General features: G+C 46.2%; 1 protein-coding gene and 1 long non-coding RNA gene across 10 annotated transcripts in view; one reads left to right on the top strand and one right to left on the bottom strand.

Annotated features, from left to right (window-relative positions):
• The window catches only part of STOX2 (storkhead box 2), a 110,042-nt gene extending 105,033 nt beyond the window's left edge, over nt 1-5,009 (bottom strand). For 3 of the 8 annotated variants that reach the window (XM_042982944.1, XM_042982949.1, XM_042982950.1), the window contains exon 1: nt 4,339-5,009. In XM_042982944.1, the coding sequence (XP_042838878.1) occupies nt 4,339-4,522 (184 nt within the window). In that variant the 5' untranslated portion in view covers nt 4,523-5,009. Of the gene's footprint in view, nt 1-2,886; nt 3,321-3,976 lie in introns of those variants that run through there. The other 5 variants (XM_042982945.1, XM_042982946.1, XM_042982948.1 and 2 more) reach the window with 5 other exon arrangements.
• Nucleotides 5,010-6,084: 1,075 nt separating this feature from the next.
• LOC122237835 lies at nt 6,085-15,180 on the top strand. 2 transcript variants are annotated; one of them, XR_006216485.1, is made up of 4 exons: nt 6,085-6,241; nt 8,766-8,977; nt 10,952-11,106; nt 15,044-15,180. It is a non-coding gene; the product is annotated as an uncharacterized LOC122237835 (long non-coding RNA). The 2 variants fall into 2 exon arrangements; XR_006216484.1 differs by having other exon boundaries at nt 8,734-8,977.
• Nucleotides 15,181-18,592: the final 3,412 nt, after the last annotated feature.

Below are 18,592 nucleotides of genomic sequence, written 5' to 3'. Positions count from 1 at the left end.
GAGAGAAGGCTGTTTGAAATGGTGCTGTCTCATTAGAAAGCTATTACGGACGCCTGCAATTCGGCCTTAATAAACAGAGGTAAACTTCAAGTGTCTACTGTGTGACAGGTATGCCAGACCAAAACAACTGCTATTAAAATTCCCAAGGATCTCTCTCTCTCTCTCTTCTTTCCTAAAGTTAAAAAAAAAAAAAGTGATCCCCCCCCCCATATTTTTAAGGAACATTTGTTGGGGTGGGGGGAGGTGGATTTCTAAAAAGAGTCACAAGTGAAGTTATTTTAAGTTCCTTATTTTAAGTAACTCCCTAACTTATTTTGTCCTTTGAACTCAATAACAAAAAAACTCTTTCTACTGAAAATGAAGTACGATAATACCAGTCGTTATCATGCCAAATGACTGGACAAACAGAATATGAAAAGACTCACGTTCTCAGCTGCCTCATTTCCTATTTCATTTTATGCGACAAAGCCTCTGTTTATATCCAGAGTCACTAACTTGATGCAAGTAGATTTCCTTTACCTTTCGTAAGAGGAAAAGAACTTCCTGTAAATGATCTCTGAGTGTTTCAATATACCATCTATTCCTATCAAGTTTCATATTTGGAAAAGAGCCATTTTTGAAAAGGAAACTGATAAGATACCCACCCCAAACACACAAAAGATGCATATGAGCGATTCCATCTACTCTCCCAACGCTCATTGTAGGTGTCTGTCTTAATATTTACCATTTCCTTCCATCAGCACCAACACCACTCATTACGTGTTTTAGCTAACGTTTTAAGGATGGATAAATAATACCCCTCCCTCGCTGGGCACACCATATTACATCCAACCTAACAGATAGGTGAGAATCTAGCAAGGCACTTGGCCCTTAGGGACACTCCAGAGACTACTGAATGACTGACACCGCTCTTCGTCCCCCACCTTTTGGGTTTTTTGTTTTTTGGTGGTTTTTTTGTTTTTTGGCTTTTTTTTTGTTTTTTTTGTCAGCAGGTACCTAACATTCAATCTGCATAGAAAACCACTATCCTGAAACAGCTTATCCTTCAACATCACTGTCAGACCTGCTTACCATGTGCAGATCAAGAAATGAAATAAGAAAAGAGAATCAAATAACATTAAGAGTTTCTTCCCCCACGCCTTCAGAAACACCTCGCAGATCCGGCAAATGCAGTGAAGTACTTCAGCAAGTAATGAAAATGTGATCACAATGAAGCCATGCCAAAGACAGATAAAAACAGGCTCTATGGGAATATGCCTGAAATCGTTAAAGAATCTCACAGGTTTGTTGAAGAAATTATGGCCACCTGCCCTCCCATAGCTTCACACTTGGGTGTCAGTACTGGGTCCTGAAGAGGGATAAAAAAAAAAAAAAAAAAAAGAGGGGAACCATTCAGTGTGGAATGAAGACATTCAAACCCAGGCATCTGAGACCTGGGATTATCGAAACACTCGGTGCAGACATGAGTTTATGCACATATGTGTTTTGAGGTTAGATTTCGATTTAAGTGCATTTCAAAATTTACAATCACAAGTCTGAAGACTGTAGCAACCACAGCAGTGATTGACTTGAATTACTAACGTATAAACTGTACTTGTCACTTTGCAAATCTGGCTTTTCATGAAAGAGAGAATCGAGGGCGCCTTACTGCCAAAACAGTACAACATCCTCTGTAGCCAGATTTTGCGATAAAAAAGATGGTTATTTTATTTCGATTTTATATTTATGGAAATGTGGTCACAAGACATTTTTAAAGCATGAAGTACTGATCCCAGGGATAATACATATTTTAAAAAAAACTTGCTGTTTTAAGGGGAAAGATAGCAAAGCTACCCTGTGAGCACCAACCACACGCTTAAAGCAACCTCGCCAGTGAAGACAGGGCTCGGGATGACTTGGAATAGTATGTGGTTTCAAATATAATCTCATCTCTTCCATCACATTGTGTTTGGTAGAAAATCACTTCTTTCAAACTGAAAAAAAATGAACAAAAATTGATGTCTGACCATCGCACGCAAGTGGTCAACAATAAGTAAGGAGAAAACAAGGAAAGAGTCCCAGGATTTGCCTCCTTCGGCATTTCCTCCAGTATTTTATCCCCTGGGTTCCCAAGTCACAGCCAAAGCCATTCCGTCGTGCTGCCAAAGGGAACCGGCTCCTTCCGAAATGCTCTTAACAGCCCTGCGTTTTACCATGATGAAACCCTTTCTGAAGCCTCCGTTTCCATTCACCGTTTTGTTCGTCCTTCCTGTCTGACATGCAAATACAGCCTCCATTCTTTCCATACAACCTAATTCGAGGCAACATATGTTAAATCCACACAGAATCATGTGAGCGTTCAATCCGCATACACACCATTACCCCACGGAATGCATGCAATGAGCTCCCACAGAGTTGTCTGCGTGCAAATCACACGAGCTCTGAGACGTATGCGGGGCTCTTCCCGGACTCCAACCATCCAGAGTTGTGCACGGAACCTGTTCCCTTGTAGGCACAAGGGGCTGTCTAAATACCCACCAGGATAACTGGCCACCATGCGGGAGCCGGCCAGCTCGCTACGGCAGGCGGCCCCGGACGCAGGCTCTCCCACAAAGCTCAAGGAGGCTGCCGCGCAGGAGCCTTGCAGTCATTTATCTCCTGCAGCCAAAGCGCCAGGCACGGCCCCCTCCCTTATTTTACCTAACTAATAGCTCTCAAACCCCATATTGAGAGGGCCTGCTGTGGATCTTGCGGAGGTACAAAATGGTGGATGTGAGCTAATTTTTCCTGCTTTCCCCATAACTTATCGCATCCATCACCGGCCGTGCTCCCACCTAAGCACCCCGGCGGCGGCGCACCGAGCACGCCCCGCGGACCCGGCCCGGGGGCAGAAACGCGGCTACCCACCTGATGTCATGTAGCCCCGCGAAGCCTGGGGCGCGAAGGCCGCGGGGAAGCGCTTGTGCAGGCGGTAGTCCTTCTCGCTGCGGGACCTCATTCGGTCCGAGGCCCGGTCGGAGAAATCCGAGCTAGGCCAGGCTCGCCGCAAGGTTGTGCTCCGGGTCTTCTTCATGGTGGGGGAGCGCGACCTGCCGCCCCGATCCTGGGGGCCTCAGCGCCGGGGCGCAGCGCGCTGCTTCATCCGTCTACGGCGGGCACGACCCTGGCGGACTCTGCGCACATTTTCCCAGCCCCTCCTCGTCGGCGTCTACACCGCCAGCGGCGGGTCCGGCCTTCCCCACGCCCCCACACACCCCCACGGCGAAGGCTCCGATTTTACACACGTCCCACAATGCATTACACTTCATTTGCAATCCGCCCGGCTTATAGCTTCCAGATTCCTGGGGGGGGAAAGGCACGTTAGGAGGCTCCCCGGCCGGGAGGAGGCGGGGAGGGGGCGGGCGGGGTGGGGGCGCCGAGACTTGCAGCGTGAAAGCAATGGGAGCGCAGACAATGGCCCGATTCAGCGCAGGAGTGCTTAGCCAACTGTGAGCCACGGCACAAAAGACCCAAACAAATGAGGAAGCCGAGGCCTCCTCCGGGGCTGACCCGGGAACGGGCGCCCGGGAAGTCGGAGGGGCGGCGGCAGACCCTCTCCGCACCCGGCGGCTCAGAGCGAGGCGTGGGGATGACAGCGTCCGAGTCGTGTCCCCCCGGGCCTTTCGGCCGCGCGGCCCGCAGTCCCGGGCGCAGGCTGGCTCGGCCTCCCCTGCAGTCCTCGGGAGGCAGTCTTCATTACAGAGGCTCGAATGGGGGGCGCGTGTGCACAGGGATCCGAGCAGACTCTGCAGACAGCAGCTGCGGCAGGCGGGCTCCTGCGGAATCCAGGAAGAGCCCGAGTCCTCCTCGCAACTGCAGCGCCTCGTCAATCTTCCTCCTTCCCAGGCTCAGGGTGGTGTGCGTGTGTGTGTGTGTGTGTGTGTGTGTGTGTGTGTGTGTGCGCGCGCGCGCGCGCCGACACGCATGTGCCCCCCTACACATGCATGCTCCTACTTACTGGCCGAGGGGGCGTCTGGAGCCATGGCTGCCAGCGATGCCGAGCCTGCCGATCCACACCCGCACGGTGGCACCAACGCCCGGTCGCGAGCGCGCAGAATGGCTATTGAAGGGCAGGAAGCGGGGCAGCCGCCCAGTCTCATGCTAATCACCGAGCTGCCTTAAGTTAGAGCACGGATCCTGTCAGGCTTCTCATTTTCATGTAAAACACCCTGCGGCGGCGCGGGGACCTCGGCGGGCGCCCCAGCCCGGAGTCCGTGCTCGGATATTTACATATTTTTAGGATAGTCCCTCCCCCTCGCAGGAAGAGACAGAACCCCCTCGGTGGGAACAGGGAGATCTGAGGTGCCCTGTCTTGCCCACCTGCGCCAACCCCGGAGTCAGCTAGAGCCGGAGAAGGGGGCGCCACCGGGAGCTCCTGCGACAGCCGCAACCGCCGGGGCACCTGGTCCACGCCGCCTGGGAAACGCAGTGGAGGTGGTCTCCGGCTCTTCCTCTCTCTCCCTGGATCCCTCGTGTAAGTCACCAGCAGCCCGCTAACCTGCATTCAGGTCCTTTACACAGCACGGCTCTGCACAGCTGCTTCTGGTCCAGCAACCAATCGCTAAAGGACAACAATGCGCGCGACGCGGGAGGGGCGGAGGGGGATGCGCCGCCCCGGCCGAGGCGCGGGGCCGGGACGCCGAGGTCACGCCGAGTTAAAGGCGCGCGGTCACAATGCTGCGGACCCCGACGACGCTGTGCGGGCTGCCGGTTTTTTGTTTTTGGTTTTTTTTTTTTTTTTTTTTTCCAAAGCGCTTATACCCCCATTTGGGTTTCCAGAAATGCTCGGGTGTTCTAAACAAAAATAAACCTGATTTTTTTTTTCGACAGTGTACTTTATTGTACATTTTCGCGCTTTTTTATTACTGACGATGCAACGTTCAGAATCATTTTTATGTTGTCGTTTCGTAGACACAGGTGCCAAGATGCAGAGACAAGGATACGAAATGTTATGGGGCTATGATCTTAGGCTGATGCCACAAAAACAAACAAACAAAACCAGAAAAACAGCGGGCTCCAAATGGTTAAGATTCAAGGGTTCTAGCATGATTTGGTGCTATTCGGAGGCTTGAATTCTTTGTTGGGGGTGGGGGCGGGCAGCAAGGTTCTTGAAGAACTATGCATATGGGGGCGGGGTTTAAGCCAAAGCATTAGATAATCTAGAACCAGAGCCTCTATTCGGTAATTTAAGGCTGCTCTCTAAAGAGCCAGAACTCCTCTAAGGAGCCAGCGTAACTAATCTATCTCTTGGGATAATGGGAGTACACAAGCCAGCAAACAAATAAAATCACTAAGTATCATATGGAACTTATATTTCCACTAATCAAAATTTACTACAACTGTAAACCAATTAGCCACAGTTTAGTGACATTTGTTAAAAGTTAGGAAAAGAGACTCCCCCAGAAGGCACATTTTGCTAAGATGTCTTCTTTACTGTAAGAGGTCTTCTAAGAACAGAAAGACCACAGTGTTAGAAGCTACAGAAGACTAAATGTGTAAAGAACCATAAAGGTAATATAAAATAAAAATGCATGAGATATTGACAATTAGATCTCTCAATCCAATTCAACATACAATTACTCAGTACCTCCCATGAGCCAAAAGTGGTGATGTGAATGATTATAATAGTTCTGACTGAAGGCTAATGGTGATCGCTGTGGCAAATGTGATATTTACTCATTCAGCAAATAATTATTGACTATCTAGAATATGCCAGCCCTGTCATGGGCGCTGAATACCACACATGGCCCCACACAGTTTATGGTGTAGGTAGTAAGCAGATAAATGCACCACGTGTGCTAAGTTCTAGAAAGAAGAATAACCTCTATGAAAAAAAATGTTCATCTGAGACCTAGGGAATGGAGGAGTCATCCAAGCAAAGAGTTGGGAACACGGTATTTCAGAAAGTGGGACCAGTACGTACAAAGGACCTGTGGTAGGAAGCGAGTGTGGCCTCTGCTGGAAGGAGTGAAGGAGGGCCAGTGGGGCTGGAGTTGGAGCAGAAGAGGAACGCGTGTGATGAGGTCATAGAGGAAGGCAAGAGCCAGATCGTGCAAGGACTTGCAGGCTGTATTAAAGATTTTGTATTCTATTCCCAGGGCGGTGTGAACTGCTGAAGGGTTTTGAGCAAAGACGCACCGAGAATTTTAGAATTTCTCAATAGAAGGAGCTCAGAAGAGGGAATCTGTTTGAAGGGAGGGGTCAGCCAGGAATTTTCTAGAGAGTAAGTCTGAATTGCCCTTGACTTAAAACTGAGAAAGTATTCATTGTTCACGTGAAAAAAAAAAAAATGGGGTGGGGTGATGGAGGTTTGGGGAGGAGAGCTACCCTCAGCCACCTCTGAGTGTGGGCCGTAGAGGGGAGTCGTACTGTCCCGTGTACCTACCCAACAGAGTGTCCTTGGAGGCAAGGCCCAAGAGCCAGGCACAGAAGCATCAAAGAGCAAATGGGTGGGGTTAGCTGAATGGAATCAGATAGTAAATGGAGTAGGAGAGTTTAGGGACAGTTAAGTAATTTATCCATCCGAATCAGGTGGCAACATCAAGAAAGGTTATGAAGGTAAGGCTTGAATCTCGTAAACACATTATGAAACCAATCCTCTCGGAAGAAAGTGGACGTGGAAACCCCTGTGACTGTAGCCACTGTGAAAATGAGACTCAGTGTGTCCTGTGCAAACATTCACTCTGCTCACACCCAACTTGTGGGTCTTCAGTACTGGTTCCAAGTCTCTCCACCTAAATGAGACTGTCCTGTATCTGGGTCACCCACTGTCTCTCAAGGAAGTTCAGTTGCATAACCCAGTATTCAGTACTAGGCAAGTTTAGAATTTAATGGAAAAATGATAAAGCAAATCAATTTTACGGTGTAATGTTTAAAATCAGGCTCCAGCATAATTTGTACATTTGGTATTTACATATGAGCTTATAGACGCTGATAATTAGATACACGTTTGCTTTGTGATTCTAACTCGAATGTGTAATTGATCTTAGACTTCTGATTCTAAGTGGAAAAGTGTAAGAAATTTGACTTTGAAATTCTCACTTAAAACTCTGGTTTTTTAGGTTTCTAAGAGTTTAATGAACTTAAGAGTTTTAAGAATATAAACTCCATGAAGGCAAGGGATTTTCCTGTTTTACTCATCGCTGTTCATTGTTGTTCTATTCAGAGTTGTATCTCCAGTGGCTAGTAATGCCTGGCATGTATTTGATGACTAATGAAGCCTGAGTATTCTGGAAGATCTGGTTTGAAGCCTTCCCAGTCAGACGTAATAAGTGCTTTTTTAAAAGTTAAACACACCAAATTTATAAATGCGATTTAAATTTTTAAGGGAATGGACTAAACCGTATTTCTGAATGGAACTAATTGTTGAGTAAAGGGACTTTATAGTCTTTAACTTGAGTTAATCAAATATTTTTTCAACATTCCCCCAAGAGTGATCATTTTTACTTTATTTTATCATTTGAAATTTACAAACAGTAAACCGAACCTAAAAACTTAAGGGCATTTTTATTTTTTCCATTTGTATCTCTTGTAAAAGAAAATTTGATTTTTTGAATTTGTATCTCTCGTATACTGAGCATTAACGAAAGACCTAAATATCTGTAAATGATCTTTGCCGTGCACAGAAAGCCCCCCTCAGACATTAGAAAGCCCACCCTGACTACAGACTGAACATGTCATAATAGATCAGGGAGAAAAATCTCTGGAGTAAAGAAAACGTTGATATGAGTGAAAAATGAACACAAGCATAAACCTAAGTGGTAACAGGTCCGAGCCTTGACCCTGTCACCTAGAAGAGGAATTTCAATCCAGGACCTCCTAGGCTCACAATACTCTGGGATGCAGGGACGCCCGCTGATAGGACACTGGCAATTTCCAATGGCATATTAGACTCCCCAAACTAGAATATCCAGGGGACATTCCATTGAAACTGCAACCAAAGTTCCCTGTGGCCTCATTTCTCCGCCCAAGTGCGACTATAGTACAGTAAGCGACCTAAATGCACAGAAAGGAAATAGGCATTCTCGTATTTATGTATGTTATGTGATAGAGGCATCGAATATTGTGATTAAAATACCTGTTAAATAAAAATGAGAATTCTGAGTCTGAGAATAATTTATCTTTCTGCTTCTTCTTGAAACATGATTTGCAGATGAGATTAATAGGTTAATTTGACAAATGAGCTGATTAGTAAAAAAAAGAGAGACATAAATGCACACCTTGAAGTTGGGCAGGTGGGGGACCAAAGCTAGACGCGAGTCTGGAAAAGAGCATGCCCTTGAAGGACTAGGGCTTTTTCAGAGGCTTGTGAAATGGAAAACCGGAGGAGTCTCTTTTGGGACACGTATCTACACGCGTATGTTCATATGTATATATGTTCGCACGTCTGTAGGGCCTGGGATATGCTGGCCTCCAGAAGGCAGCTGGCTAAGGTAGCTGACCAAGGCTCTGTCCCCAGGGCAAGTCTATCCACATCTTGTCTTCTCTAATCCAGGCCCCAAACTGCTAGTTAACAATTTTAACAGAAAGCTCCAGTACTTACGGTCTTTCTTAAAAGATGCTAGACAGGTGGTGGCTGAAACACCCTGGGAAGTGATAAATCCATAGGGGGAAACATGGTTAAGAGAGCTCTGAAGAATAAGGAGAATGCATGTATATATTGTTCTTTCCACTGCTATCAAAATCTAAGCTGAATTTCTCTTATTCTCCACTTAGGTACATTGTCACCTGTCATTTACTCCTAACAGGGCCATAATGAGTCACGGTTGTCAATGAATGCTCCCTTTAAAGACAGCAATATTTGGGGATGGAGGGATTCACCAAAGAGAAGTAACTCAAGAGGGCCTGAGATCTGGAGGACTGTTGCTGGAGTAAACTGGCATAATTGTGATGCCCACCTCCAGACCAGACTAATCGCAGGCAGAGAAACAGAGAGCAGGGAGGCATGGTGATGTCCAAGGTACTATATCCATATCTTTGTTGGGGGCCCGGGAGAAGTTCATCTTTGGGTTCCATTTGTTTTTCTATTGTGATGGTAGTAAGATTTCTCTTAAAGGGTTGCAGCAAGAATCGGAGGTAAATACACAAATGTCCCAGTTCACTGCTGACAAGTAGAAGGCATCAGTAAAAGAGAACCAATTTTCTTATTAGTATTGATCACTGAGAGGGGGAAAGCATTTTTAAAACCTGAGTCCCTTCTAGATCCCTTTGTTCTCTAAACCCTGCTTTGTATCAAATTTACAAAAGAGGCTGAATTCCAGTGGGGGTCAAGGATGCTACCAGCTAGCTCACTGACCCTGATGGGTGCTGCTGAGTTGCACAGTGGAAATATATAGCATCCACAGACCGGTTTTAGAACAAAAGAAGAAAACAGCACCCAGCCCAGCTACCGCATACTCGGGAGCCGGGGCATTCAGTGGTGCCCAGCACACCTTGATTAAAATGGAGAAATTCCTGGGGTCAAGAACAGAGTCCAGACAAGGTGGAAACAACCCAAGGGTCCACCAACAAAAGGACAAACGGAATGTGGTCTGTCCATACAATGGCACAGCCTTAAAGAGGAAGGCAATTCTGACACAGGTCACAACGTGGACGATGAAGCTTGAAGACACCAAGCGAAGCGAAAAAGACGCCAGACACAAAAGGACAAAAGCTGTGTGGTCCCACTTAAATGAGGTACCTAGTGTAGACAAACCCGCGGCCATAGAAAGAACAATCGTGGTCATCAGGGCCTAGGTAGGGTGGGGAGGAGGAGTTGGTGATCAGTGAGTATAGAGTTCCAGGTAGATGGTGGTGGTCTGCCCAACAATAGGAATCCACTTGTTGCCACTGAACTCAAAATTAACTAAAATGTACATTTTGTCAAACGTTTAAAGATAAAAAGAAGAGACTGCGTGGAACAAAAGCCACAGGCAAGAAGTGGCTTTGTGTGAGGCCGTGCCGTTGCCAGTTGGTCTTTATACCCGCACACGCCGGCCGCACACATCTTCTCCTTTATCAGCTTTGAAAACGCAGGCTAAGTTCAGGTAGGCCACGGGCACAGAACAAGCTCAAAGGTAAATGGGCAGGGTCACGTGCCACCGAAATCGGAGTGGAAAATGGGCCCTTCGAGGCTGCACTGGAGTTTGTAGAGAGGGAGAGGAAACAATTTTTAAATTTCTTCTAAGTTTGCAGACACTGAAGTGTTTGCCATGAATAAATAAATAAATACATACATAAATATATACAATTAACAAACACTCCATTCTAACACTCCATGTGTCTGCCAGCTGGCAAAAGTAGCCCGATCAATGACATTATGGTCAGATGTCAACAGCGGCAGCTAATAGTCTTGTCCAGCTGAAAGGCAGGGAGATACAGGGAATCGTAAGAGACAGGGGTGGAAACATATGTTGGGGCAGTGAGTGCAGGGAGGGCTTGAGACTTAGGCCGATTAGGCTGTGCATAACTCACAAGGAATGGGGGCACAGTGACTACCAAGCAAAGGAGAGACATAACTGAGTGGTTATAAATTTAATCCAGTGGAAACTGGCTGCAAATAGGCAGGGGGAAGCTTTTTGGAACGATGAAAATACTGTTAAACCGAACTGTGGCCACGGCTGCACAATTGCACAGATGTATCAAAACACATCCAACGCTTAAAAACTGGTGAGGGGCGCCTGGGTAGCTCAGTCGGTTGAGCGTCCGACTTGGGCTCAGTTCGTGATCTCACAGTTCGTGGGTTCGAGCCCCGCGTCGGGCTCTGTGCCGACAGCTCGGAGCCTGGAGCCTGCTTTGGATTCTGTGTCTCCTCCTCTCTCTGCCCCTCCCCCGTTCGCTCTCTGTCTCTCAAAAATAAATAAATGTAAAAAAATTTTTTTAAAAACTGGTGAATTTATGGTATATGAATTATACTTTCTTAAATGCTGTGTTTTGTTTTCTTTTTTTTTATTAGCCCAGCCGTAGAGTGGGACATTATCTGGAAAAGAAGGACACCCACCCCAGAAGGCCAGCTGGGGAGCTATTGCAATAGTGTGGTTCACACGATGCGAGTTGGCATTTGAGTTCTCCCTGGAAGCATGGAGGAGTGTGGATAGGAGACACCGCCAGGTTAGAACCTGCAGACCTACACGGCTGATGTAGGAGACGATGGGCGAGGAGGGCAGGCCAAGGGGAGAGGATCGCGGGTACCTCCAAGGTTTAACGGACTGGTGATTCCGCACACAGAAGCGGGGAGTCATTTTACTTCTGGGTCCCCCCTCTTTCTTGAACTTTGTGGCACTTATTGTTTATGCTACATATTTTGGCCCTTATTCCCATACTTTCCAATACTACATAGCTCCTAAATATGATACACACACACTTTTCTTCTTGCTGACGTAACCGACAAGCTCTCCCTTGCAAAATCCTTTGACGACTGTGGTCCTTATCTGGGTTCTTGTTTGCACTGGTGCCCACTCTCTCCTCTTAAAATGTGTCTCTCCTTTGTCTGTTTTGCTGTCCCTCTCCACTGGCTCTCCTCCCACCTCTCAGTTCTCCCCTGCCCACGGAACGCTGGCGTTTTCTGGAATCCGTCCCTAGGCACTCCTCCTTCCCCTTCTCAGTCTCCCTAGCCGAACTCAACAACACCCTCCACTTAGTGTTGACCCCTGTAAGTGACTGCTTTCCCCAAACTCTCACCATCTGACCTCTCCCCTGATCTCCAAATCCCTATTCCCCCAACTGAGTATGTTCCCCAGATCCTCCATGGACAATCAAACTCGAGCTGCTCGTTACACAAAACGAGTCACTGTTATCCCCCTTCTCCTGGCCTCTGGCTTCCCGGCACACGTTTCCATACGCGAATGACACTCTGGCCATCCTGTGCCATACAGCAAGAACATGGGGATGAGGCAGCCCGTGCTTCTCTCTTCCACGGCTCCCTCCCATCCATCCCATGCCCCTCACTCCACCCAAGCATCGCCACGTTCTTGTGTCTCCACTGCCTTCCTACCTCCCAAAGGCCTGAGTCAAGGCAATGAGGACAGAGCAGCTGGCCATGCATGGAAAATCAGTGTTAACTTGCCAAAGGTAAAGAGTAACCTAAAATCTTCAATGAAGTAAGACTACATTATAAATTTAAATGTCAAAAATTAAGATATATATAATCGTATGCCTAATTTGTCTAAATACACACTCCAAAACCAGTTTTTCAATTAAAAATGGAAACTGATCATCAGTAATTTGGTTCAATATTAAAGAGTTTAAGGCAAAAATCAGACTACATAGTAATAAAAAGATTACATATTTCAGTCTTTATATTAACTGGCATGGAGAAGCCCCAAATCACACATGAATGCAGTTGGAAAGCATAAAACCGTTTAACCATCTTCTGTGATAAGATTTTGACACTGACCATGAAGCGGCTGACTTCTGTTCAACAAGGTTTGTCACCTGAGGTAAACCTCGTGGCCGGTTTTTACTCTGAATATGCCACATATTTAGTAAGATATACTGCCCTCGTCTTGGGAAAAGTACCCATGAGGATCCTGTGTCAAGCTTTCAAGTCTCTCTTCAAAATGCTTCAAATATTTCCCGTAAAATCAGAAGAGTTCACCTGGGTGGTCAGCTGAGTGAAAGAATCCAGTTCACCTTAACCTTGGTGCGTAGTCCCTCTGTCCAGCTTCATGACCACCTCTTTGACAATCCTCCTTATGCTGAAGATCTGTCTTTGCAAATTAGCACGTGGCGCGGCTGTATTCATTCACGTAAAGACCCTAAAGCTATGCTCACAAGCCTTCGAGTCATTAAAGATAGCACCAAAATATGGCCTTTTACAAAGCCAGGGGCAGCTAGGCACGCTCTCACAGAGAACAGGCATCCTCTAGAAAGGCCTAATACTTTTCTGAGATCCAAACAGACCGAGACTGAGTTCTCTCCATGAAATCCAACAAGCCTCCGAAGGAAACAATCTGAGTGAGTTGAGTGAATGAAAAATCTCGAGTCACCTCGCCTCTATATAGATTGAGAGGGAAAAAAATAGAAAGTTGCCTGACTGGCGCAAATGATAATATCAACAATTCATTAAGGAAATCTTTCCATTTATCCTCAGACATGTCAGGGCTACCCTGTGCACGTGAGAGTGAGGAATGTCTATTCCCACTGCCCAGCTTCAGTAGGTAGACTGAGTTCTCCACTGGGCCACCGGACATCAGTCACAACCCGACATAGTGTCATACTTGACTAACCACAGACGACCAGCTAAAAATCACAGTATCGGTGGGTTCCTCAGATTATTTTGAGTGGTACCAACCTCGTCCTCAGAAAAGGTCAGCAAGATTGTTACCTCCCATCATTTTATAATGAAAAATACTGTAGCTTTGTGTTGACCAATTCCTTGAAGCGTCCTGCCACGAGGTGACCAGTGGGCTTGGCCGGGGTAGCAATTATTTTCACGGTTACTCCTCATCCCGTGACAAGATCTGAAGATCATGGGAGCTGTAAACCCACTTTCTGAGCGCAAATAATCTGCAACAGAGAGTAATATCCTAAAAGTTAAACACACGGGGCCACACAGAAATGGCCTCTCCACCATGTATTTCCAACCCGGTGACACACTCACCCAGGACAGGTCCTGGCATCGATCTGTAAGTCTTCATTTCTGTTGCACTTTTTACTTAGGAGACCAACAGGAATACCAGTCCTCACGTTTTCTCCTGATGCTCCAGTAAATCACCGTGGGCTCTCACTGCGGTGTGCCCAACTAGCTCAACTACTCCTACTCCTCAACAACGTCCTTTCCGTCTCCTGGCCTTCTTGGAAGCCGTCCTGTTTCCCGGAGATGCCTGTGGTCCCTCTATCCTCCTAAAACCTCTCACTCATCCTTCCAGATTCCAACTGCGGTCAGTCCTCTGACAAGCTTTCCACCTTCTCCCTCCCTCAGCCCTTCTGTTCTCCTGCAGCGTGAGAAGCCCTTGTTTTGCTCCGATTACGGCCCTCACCACATTGTAACACAACGTAATATGGCACAGAGATTCCCACTGCTTCCCTGGCTTGTTTGCCCCTTGAGACCAAGGACCGTTTTGTGCGCTGAACCCATGTGCTCTGAGCACCTGCTCTGTGCTCATAAAGGCTAGAAGTTCTGGGATAACAAAATAACCGCAGTAAGAACAAAACGTTCTGTCACTAAGGAGCCTGCACCCTAATGGGAAGAGATAACAATAAACAAAGAGAGCAGCAAGTTATAGAGAACGTGAAATAGTGATGTGTGTGATGCGAGAAAATAAAGCCAGGGACAAACACTGAGGCTGCTGGTTTGCGATTTAAAATGGGGTAGCCAGGGACAGCTTCACTCTACTCATCAGTGATGCCTCGTGCCTTTCCAGAAGTAGGCCCTCAATAAATGTGTGCCGTGCTGTGCTAATTTTAGACCCTCTTCAGTGCTGCAGTCCTAGCAGAAATGCAACAAATGCCATGGATACATAAAGTGGATTTTGGTCGTAAAGGAACCGCTGCCATATCTACGTCGTTTTCCCCCAGATCCGTTTTACCGCTAAGGGATAGTAAATGCTGCCTTATGTTTGCACAGGACTTGACAGTTTATGGAGTGTCCAAGGTCAGAGGTGAGCAAGGCAGGAGTTATCATCGTTAAAGATGCAAAAATGAAGGCCCAAAGGCAGTAAGTGACTTGCCCAATGTCGTGCAGAGGTTGAAGAACCGGGATTCTGCTCCTGTCCAGGATTTCCCCTGCCCCCCTCCCCCCCCCCACCCCGCCCCACCTCTGCCTCTGGAATGACCGATGGGAGCACTTGCAAGGGTTATCTCTTAACTGCTGTTCCGTAGTATGAATGAAGTTCATACACATTTTTATACTGCCAGAACGGCCCCCAAATTCGTAATCTTATTAATAAGTTTTTATGAATAGATGTGCATGTAAAACAGAAGACGAATTTCTTCAGATGACTCAAATGACTCCCTCGGCTGGTTTGTACAGATGGTGCATGAGATTTAGAGTTAAATCCACACGCCTCCTTCAGACTAATCAATCTTGAAAGTTTTCTTTTCTCAGTTCTGTTTACAGGTCACCACAGACCCGTTTCCCAAGCCAGTGAAAACCCACACTGTACCACAGATGGATTGTAACGGATGGATCTTTTTTCCAACATGTGGCTTCCTGTAATTTAAGGAAATGTTATACGTGAACAATTAAAATCATATATCAAAAAAGAAGCAAAGCCCCAATAGTTTCCTATTCTATCAAATTACAAAAATTGGAAAAGGGAAAAAAAAAAAAAAAAAGGTCCCAGATTATGGAAATTCCAGACTCTATTTAAGAACAACTACTTCAACTTATAGCAAAATATAGGACTTCTAGGTAATAGCACGTAATGACGACTGACAACATTTTCAACCCTAATATAGAGTGAAAAACACACAGATGCGATTATTTAATACATTCTGCTAAGTCCACTTGAAATATTGTTTCGAGTTGAAGTAATTGGGCTTATGGATAAAAATCTTCAATCTTCCTATGATTCTTCGTTTGGTATTTTAAAGGTGCTGTGGACCCTCTAGTTCAAACACAAAGGATTAGTTATAACCTAAAAATCATTTGCAGCCGCTTTCATTAGAGTTACCGTATTATTTATTATTCCATTAGGACACTTTTTAAAGTAAAAGGGACGCTATTAATTAGACTAGGACAAAACACTTAAACCAATGCCCTCCTGGGCCAACAGGGACATCTGGTCACCCTACTTTCAGGAAGGTCAGTCAAAAAATGTAAGTTGTGCTCTATAAGAGCCCATAAATAAATAAATCTAAAGTGGGGGGACAAGTAGAGTCTCCAGGACGGTCAGTTATTTGTAAATGTAAAATAGTAATACTTTGGATGTCTCTCTCTGCTCTTCTCCATCCTCTGACTAAAATGGTGAGGACCCGAAGGCCTGTAGCAAAAGTTTAGTTTGGGCCAAGACGTAGACTGAATCGGCTCTGCTATGACCCCATTTACCAAAAAACATAATGGCAACTGGCTCAGGTGACTGGCACGTGATGGGAAATGCTCCTCGAGAAGGGAACGTGAACCCAGCATTCCCGGATTTTCCTCCCTGTCTCTCTCCCGCTTCCCACAGAGAATGAGGGGCTGTGTTAAGACACCAGTGGTAGCTCCCTCTGGGCCACCAAGTTGGGGAGACTGGCAGCAGAGGACAGGGACAGAATGCCACATTTCCTAACATTTTACACGTGGAACGTGCTTTGGCACACAAACGAGACTACGTGCGACGGTCGAACCCTGGCCTCAGCCTACATTCGGGCTTCGTGTGGACACATCTCTGTGCCAGTCAGGAAACTTCACCTGTCTATCAAGGTGGCTTCTCAAAAGAAAGGAGAGAAAATACCCCAGAAGTGGGAAAAGGCCGAACCCAAATTCGAAGCACCAGAAAGAGACCAAAGGCAATGAAGGAAAGAGAATATTGAGCCCAGAGATAAGAAAGGGTCACAGTTTTGCGACACAGTTTTCTTCCAAAATCTCAAGGACTTATTTCCAGAGGATATCTGATCTTGCTTCCTAGCTCCAGACACTGTGTTTTAAACATCTCCAAGTCCTTGGAAGCAAGCCTTCTACGGAATTTTCCAGACCCATTATACAATTTTAAACCTACATTATGTAAGTTTTAGGCATAAGGGAACCCATCCATGTTTGGTATTAACAAATAAATGTCTCCGGAGTCATCACCCATATGCTAATGAACTGGTGGCTCTCCAAGTGTGATCTTTTAAATTTAGACCCTGTAATGAGTGAAAAATAACTGCTTGGGGTGAGAGGCCAAATTCGCCCTATGTATGCATCAATTATGAGAAGAATATCCAGTGGGCTTCCACATGTCATAATAGATTGCTGTAACCCCCACCACAACCCCAGCCACCAAAACATAAAAGCTTAAGAGAAAGGGAGTCTGTGCACTTGTCAGAGTTCATACATGATGCGAGTTCAAGAACGCAGCACTGGACTGTACCCAGGAAATCGGGACAATGGGTCCCCGCGGTGTGCAGCTGAAGGTTGCTGAGACACGAGAATGGAGGGGAGAGGCCTTGAGCCATCTTGGGGGCATGTGGTTCCCCGGATCCCCTCTCTGGCATTTTGCCAGGGCAAGGATTTCCCTGCAAGGATTTTGCCAAGGCAGCATGGTTTAGGAGCTGCAAGGAACTTTCTGGAATTCATATGTCAGTGTCCAAATCCCGGTATCTCCGCTTCCCAGCCGGATGACTGTTTTTCCTCAGCTCTTCCTCTGTAATGTGCGGGGGAAACAAAGGCGCCAATCTCATGGGGTTATTCAGAGGATTCAGTGAGATACACATCAAGAGCCTAGAATAGTGCCTGCCCATTCATTAGTGCTCAGTAAATGCTAATTTAATTATTTTTAATTGACACCCTATACCTGGTCCGGGGCTGGACACAGAGACAACTTCTTCTGCCCGCCAAGGCAAGGGGTCGATCCCTGGAAAGCTCACAAAGCTCTTTACTGTGCTACATTAGATCATCAAAGTGCCCTCTGTCCTCTTCATTCCATCGCTTCCTCTCGTTCTACTCTTTCTGTGATCACCCTATTTTAGCAAACATTCTCAATTAAAAAAAAAATCTAAAGTGAACCACTATCTCCATATTCTCCCCAACAACACAAAGACCTTAGAATGAGTCAACGCTGTCAAAACACACATTGGCTCCCAGGCTATTGTTGTTACTTCTTTTCCTTTCTTCCCTTCCTTCCTTCTTTTTCCCTCCTCCTGCTTCATTTTCCTCCCTCTTCCCATCTTCTTCCCTCCCTCCCCCTCTTTCCTTCTTTCCCTTTTTTCTTTCCTTCTTTCTTCCTTCCTCCCTCCCTCTCCCTCCCCATCCTTCCTTCCTTTTTTCCTTCCTTCCTGCCTTCCCTCCTGCCTTCCTTCCTTCTTCCTCCCTCCCTCCTTCCCTCTCTTCCTCCCCCTTTCTCTTTCTCTCTTTTTTCCCTCCATCTTGTTATTGCTGTTATAAATACTCAGACCTTGTTGCAGTTGGCCCTGTCTACCAGTTTCCTTGCACAGCACGAACAAACCAGTTCCCTTGGGTCTGAGTTGCTAGTTTCATGGTGTATGGAGATCTCTGTTTTATGAGATTAAAGAGCCAAGAAATACGATGAAATATTTCACCTGGAAATTTATAGATTTATTTTTTCTAATCTGGGGCTTTCCAGGATAGAGAGTCAGCTATATTGCTTGAAATGGAAGCAAGCACTTCACTTTTCTTTCTTTTCTTTTCTTTCTTTCTTTCTTTTTTTTTTTCTTTTGTGGTCTCTAAACAGGAAGAATCCCTTAGTATTTATAAAATCTGATTTTTTCACACACATAAAAAAGAAAAATAGAGGGGTAAAAGAAACACACATACACACACACGCACACACTCATGGGACAAAAGTTCCCAGGCACCCTTTAGTATTTTCACAATTAGTCACAATGAGATATACTATGGTTATGGTTCTCGCTCCTTGTCTCCGTTTCCCTCTCAGTGGGCTCAAGGCAACATGGCCCACTCTGACACCTACGGAGAGGGCAGCCCTTACCAGGCACAGCGTGGCAAGGCTTG

The sequence above is a fragment of the Panthera tigris genome, chromosome B1 (assembly GCF_018350195.1).
Source record: "Panthera tigris isolate Pti1 chromosome B1, P.tigris_Pti1_mat1.1, whole genome shotgun sequence".
NCBI classification, from domain to species: domain Eukaryota; kingdom Metazoa; phylum Chordata; class Mammalia; order Carnivora; family Felidae; genus Panthera; species Panthera tigris.
This window is presented reverse-complemented; position numbering and strand designations above follow the sequence as displayed.